The sequence below is a fragment of the Arachis hypogaea genome, chromosome 6 (genome assembly GCF_003086295.3).
Source record: "Arachis hypogaea cultivar Tifrunner chromosome 6, arahy.Tifrunner.gnm2.J5K5, whole genome shotgun sequence".
NCBI classification, from domain to species: Eukaryota; Viridiplantae; Streptophyta; class Magnoliopsida; order Fabales; family Fabaceae; genus Arachis; species Arachis hypogaea.
Window position 1 is genome coordinate 56,030,297 of NC_092041.1, and position 5,828 is coordinate 56,036,124.

General features: G+C 34.4%; 1 protein-coding gene across 2 annotated transcripts; it reads left to right on the forward strand.

Annotated features, from left to right (window-relative positions):
* Nucleotides 1-4,428: 4,428 nt before the first annotated feature.
* Nucleotides 4,429-5,193, forward strand: LOC112805564 (myb family transcription factor PHL8-like). 2 transcript variants are annotated; one of them, XM_072196450.1, is made up of 3 exons: nucleotides 4,429-4,555; nucleotides 4,651-4,720; nucleotides 4,798-5,193. In XM_072196450.1, exons 1-3 carry the CDS (start codon nucleotides 4,488-4,490, stop codon nucleotides 5,002-5,004), a joined length of 345 nt encoding a protein of 114 aa, XP_072052551.1. In that variant the 5' UTR covers nucleotides 4,429-4,487; the 3' UTR covers nucleotides 5,005-5,193. The 2 variants fall into 2 exon arrangements, with proteins under 2 accessions (XP_072052551.1, XP_072052550.1); XM_072196449.1 differs by having other exon boundaries at nucleotides 4,439-4,555; nucleotides 4,792-5,193.
* The last annotated feature ends 635 nt before the right edge of the window (nucleotides 5,194-5,828 follow it).

The window sequence follows — 5,828 nt, forward strand, 5'->3', positions numbered from 1 at the left end:
TCTATTTAAGTATAAAGGTGATAGTGTATCTCAAATTGAATATGATCTTATAATTGGTAGCTTGATGTATTTGATGAATTGAACTAGATCTAACATTGCATATGTTATAAATAGATTGAGTAGATATACTTATAATCCTAATAAAGATCAATGTATTACTTTAGCTAGAATTTTGAGATATTTGAAAGGAACTATGAATTTTAGTTTATTGTATTTTGGTTATTTCTCTATTTTAGAAGGATATATGATGAGTGGATATTTTATACTCTTTTTGCCATCATTTACATATAATTTTTAGTATACTTTGTTTAAGTTTTATTAAGTTTTCATAGGTTTTAGTGCAAAATTCACATTTTTGGATTCTACACTACAACATTTTTGATCTATTGCAACATATATTCAAGACAACGCTTAAAAAGAGTTGTTGAAAATAGTTAAAAGCAATACTTCATGTTTGTTGCAAGAAAATAAGACTATTGCAACCTTATTTTAACCAACACCTTATGAGCGTTTTCTTTAATCAATTAGGTAACATATTTAAAGCGTTGCTTCAGTAAATTAAATATGCAACGCTTATAGCCTCTATATATTACAATTAAAAAAAGTTGCTTTAAATTTTAAATAAGTTTCCCGATCAAAGTGTTGCCTAAATGAATAATTAACTCTAAATCTAAACCTTGTGAAATTTCCCCAATTAATGATAATGCTACGGGACTTACCATTCCTAATAATGATTCACCTTCCATTTTCCATTTGAATTAACGTGTTCTCTAAACAGTTCCCGAGAGAGGAAAACTAGAACTCCAATCTTCCAAAAAAAAAAAAATTAGACCTGCTAGAACCAACCTTCCAAAAGTTTACATGAAATTTCGAAAAACCCTACAAACTCTATGAAACCATGACTTTCCCTAACCTTATTTCTCTTCACATAACGTGAAATCCTCGTTGGAGCTCTATTAGGGTTCAATGCTTCGTCCATCTCCGTGTACACGATCGGAAGATGCTTCTCGCCGGTTCTTCGGCCACCAGAAACCTACCGATGGCGAATCCTCTTCCTGGCATCCTCCAAATCATTAATTCAATTGATTCCTCGTCAATTGAACCTGACATCAACGAATTCTAATCCAAAGGAAGCTCGTTTCGACACACAGGGCACGGATTCCGAATCGAAAGCCATGGAAGCTCATGCGCCTCCACCCGTAGTTCAAATGCTTCCTTACACACGATGCAGTTCGCTCCGGCACGCACGTGTGCCTCCGCGATCTCCACCGTCGTCATCGACTCTATCGCTGCTCCGCCGTGTTCTTCTGCTCGTACCGTTCTGAAACCTTTGCTCTACTATGCCGTTCTGAAATCTCTACTCTACTCTGCCGTTCTGAAACCTCTGATATGCTCTAATCAATTGAAGAAGCTCACATAATCTTTTTCTTCTTTTCTTTGTTTTTGCAGTTTCGAATTCGAACATGTCGAAGGACAAACACTCTACCAATTTTTCGTGCACCATCAAGTGGCTCTTAGGTTTCGATTTAAATTATTTTTTCTTTTTTCAGTAATCACAATTTAGCAATGTGATTTTAATTTAAATGTTTCAGATTTTCGATAAAATAGTATTCCATTCATTCTTTCTTTTTTTCTGATGCTACCTTACATAACATGGCTTGCTGATCTTCTTTCTTAGTGTGTGAAATGTGGATATCATGATTTCAGCTACTCAATTCTTGTCAATAGGAATTCCATTTATTTTCAATATATGGATTGTAAGGCATCTTACACAAGAGGACTATGCGGTAAATCAATTTCTATTGCTGTTTACATCTTCTGTGTGCAACTGAGTATATGTATGTTTTGATTGTATGCACCTTTAAACTTAGAAACCGAGTGCCTTTCTATTGTGATGTAGACATGTGCTTGATAAAATTTTTGCATGTGTTTGGTAGTAGCTGCTTATGCTGGTGTATAGTAGCTGCTTATGCTTGATAATATTTCACTTGAAGATTTGAAAACAGAAAATTAGATTCTGCTGAATATGAAAGTATGTTGGAAATCCAAGAATTTAAAATAGAAAATAATTGTGGAAGGATTAATGACAGAGAAAGGAGAAGCTAGAAAGGAGAAGTTAAGGAGTGAAGGAAAAGAGAAAAATGTTAGAATAGGATAGAGCTATAATATACCTTCTGATTTACCGAAATAAAATAAAATAAATAGCTCGTTATGAAATAATGCAAAAGTACTAAATTGGATTCTGTTACAAATATTAGGACATTTAAATATATGACATATGAGTAATTTTATATGAATAAGGTATATTATGTTGATACATGAAGAAATAAAAAAAATGGGGATTATTGCCAGATTTTAACACCTTTTGATTGGGGGATTGCAGTTTGAATGGGCTTGGGAGCACCCTGTCGAATCCTTGGCCATAAGGAAGGCAGCTGCAAATTTTAAATCCCTTTTGGGAGTTGCCAATAAGATCAAACTCGCATACACAATTCTCACCCTACCATCTTGGCAGAGGTATGGTCTTTATTTCTTTATTGAGTTTGGAATTGAAATTCTCTTTTTGTTGGGCAATGGAGTGGATTATATACTGAGTTTACTGACAATATTGTGTATGAATGGTCACAGCATGAATATGACAGTGAACTTTTGAAAATTTTGTAGGTTTGCTTTCATAGCTACAATATTTGCAAATTCATCTCAAGAGCCATTTACAGGCATTTCCCTTTATTCTTGCTTTCACTCATTCCAAATATCATGGACTTCTTTTCTTTTACCAACATATTTTCTTTGTTTTTATGGTCATTGCAGAAATATAGACTTGGGAAAAGCCAACCACAACTTGAAATCTGTTCTGGCAACAACAAACATGAAGGTAACTTGGTTATGCATGGTTTCTCAGTTATTATAACTTGTTCTGATGAATGATCATTTTTATCCGTTGGTGCAAATTGCAGAGAAATGAACAACAGTGAAGGTCCTTGTAGCAGCAGGGAAGAAAGTATCGGAACACAGAATGAGATGACTGAGTAATAATTTACACTAGGGCTAGTTGATATTAATTTTTCTTCTGCATTACACCAGGGCTAGTTTTAGATGCTAGTTTGTTTGATTACTTGGACTTGATGATTTACATGCATGCATGAATTGTTTGATTTTAATTATAATTAATTTTAGCTGTTATCTTTTTTATCTTGTTCTGCACCTTGTTGCTATACTGTAACTATTATAAGTTGTAACTATTTTATCTGTGTTGGTTAGTTCCAACGCTATAGTCAAAGAGTGTAGGTTTTGTAAGTGCTTGTTTGGATTTGTTTGCATGTCCCTAATGGATATTTGGTATATGAGTTATATAGAAAATGAAACTGGTTAGAATAATCATGCTTCTCACTATATTGTGGAACTAAAAATTAATTTAGACATAAAAGGTTTTCGAGATTTTTTAGCATATTTATCTGATTATCATCATTCATTTCTGTTTAATTTTCAACACAATTCATCTCATCTTGTTGCTTTCTTCTTAATGGAAGGACCTTAAAACTCTCTCTCTCTCTGTTCTTTGCACTGTGTTGGTTACTTCTCTCTGCATTTTGGGTTTGTCGCTGTTGGCGTCTCCATCGTGTTCATCGCTGCTCACCTCGCCTTGCCGTTGGGTTTGTCCCTGCTCGTGTCGCCATCTGTTCATCGCTGCTCGCATTTGAAGCTTCTGATTTTTGGTCTTCTTGCTTCCAATTTTCTCGTCGCCTTCTGCTCTCGGCGTCTTCTTGGCTCCTGGCTGGGTGCTGATCTGCTCTGCACCACTGTGTTGCATCACAGGTAGGCTCCTTGCTCTGTTCTATTTTCTTATGGCTGAAGTTGATGAGAAATTTTGGTTCTGCAATTTTTTCTTTAATGAGAAATTACTGCTTAATTAATTCTGGTCCTGTAAAATCACTACAATGTTTCATTGTTATGATATATTTATCTGCCTCTGATTTAATCACTAAATGATGGCAATTTTAGGGCTTGGAATTTAATTATTGTTGGTGGAATCTCAATTTGGAAAGTTAACAGTGGATTCATTGTTATTGTAGGTGTTGGAGTTGGTTGGGAATTCTTTCAGTTCAATTGAGTTAGCGCTAAGTTTTTCGCTATGCTTCCAATTACGTTCACTTCTTTTTTTCTACTTCTCTCTTTTTGCAAATTTTGTAGGTTTTCTTTCATAGCTACAATATTTGCAAATTCATCTCAAGAGCCATTTACAGGAATTTCCCTTTATTCTTCTTGCTTTCACTCATTCCAAATATCATGAACTTCTTTTCTTTTACCAACATATTTTCTGTGTTTTTCTGGTCATTGCAGAAATATAGACTTGGGAAAAGCCAACCACAACTTGAAATTTGTTCTAGCAACAACAAATATGAAGGTAACTTGGTTATGGTTTCTCAGTTATTATAACTTGTTCTGATGAATGATCATTTTTCTCCGTTGGTGCAAATTGCAGAGAAATGAATAACAGTAAAGGTCCTTGTAGCAGCAGGGAAGAAAGTATTGGAACACAGAATGAGATGACTGAGTAATAATTATAATAGTTAGAAAATTGATCAAACTAGTTGAGTGCTTTTGTAATTGGTATCGAAAATTTCATTGATCAAATGTTTTGTTCAACAGAAGCATGCAAATTGCTGAGGCTCTCCAAATGCAAATGGAAGTGCAGAAGAAACTTTATGAGCAAATTGAGGTAGGTAGCTAAATTAAAATTGAAGCATAACAAGGATATGTTAAAGATCAATATGGATAATGATTTTTCAGGTGCAGAGACATTTGCAGCTTAAGATTGAAGCACAAGGGAAGTACTTGCAATCAGTACTACACAAGGCACAAGAAACACTTGCAGGAATGATCAACAATGGCAGCCCGGGATCTCCTTCGATTTTGGAACTGACAGAAACAAGAGGAGGGTTCAGTTGGAGCTGTGGGCAGAGGAAACAGAACAGAGGAACCATGTGTTCACTTGAAATTTAAAGTTCTTTGACATCTTTTGAAAGCTCAATGGATCAAAGGCCTAATAGTACTAACACTATTAATACTGCTTCACTTGAATTGTTGCCACTCTTCAAAGAATTTAAGGAACAAGAAGATGAATCTATTATTAGGAGAAAGAGGAGTTCAAGCTGCTGTGTTGATCAGCCATCAAAGATGAGCAGATCTGAATTAGTGTCAAATATCATTGAGCAAATCTGAATTATTATATAAAGCTGTGTTCTTCCAAGGATGCCAGCTTCTCGTCATCATGAAAAAGGTTATCTAGGTTTTTGTATTTGGTTTTCTTGTTTGAGCAATATCTATTTTAATTTTATTGTAAATTTTATTTTTGTGTATTTTTATTACAAAAGTAACTTTTATTTTTACCAAAAAGGCAACCCTTCTATTAGTTGCATATTTTGAATATTAGGCAACACATGTATGGTTGCATATTCAAAAGAAAAAACAACACTTGTATAGGTTGTATATCCAAAAGAAAAGGCAACACTTGTATAGGTTGCATATCCAAAAGAAAAGGCAATGCTTTAAAAGGTTGCGTATTCATAACTAATAGGCAACACTTCAAAGTATTGCGACTTCAAACTTATAAGCAACATGTAAAAGGGTTGCATTTTATTGCAAATAGGCAACACTTTTTAGTAGTGGCCAAAATATAAGAGAAAAGACAACACTAAAAAAGTGTTGTCTCAAACACATCTTTGAAGTGTTGTTGTTTTTCAACTAAAGGCAACGCTTACCAAGTGTTGTTCTTAAAAGCGTTGCTTTTGAAACAAAAAAGTGTTGCCTTGATCTAAGGCAACGGC

Excerpts from the sequence above, each read along its gene's own strand:
- LOC112805564 (XM_072196449.1), top strand. The coding sequence starts at position 4,488 with ATGAATAACAGTAAAGGTCCTTGTAGCAGCAGGGAAGAAAGTATTGGA. Across the intron at positions 4,556-4,650 it reads ACACAGAATGAGATGACTGA|AAGCATGCAAATTGCTGAGG; the intron begins GTAATAATTATA and ends TTTGTTCAACAG. Across the intron at positions 4,721-4,791 it reads AACTTTATGAGCAAATTGAG|GTGCAGAGACATTTGCAGCT; the intron begins GTAGGTAGCTAA and ends ATGATTTTTCAG.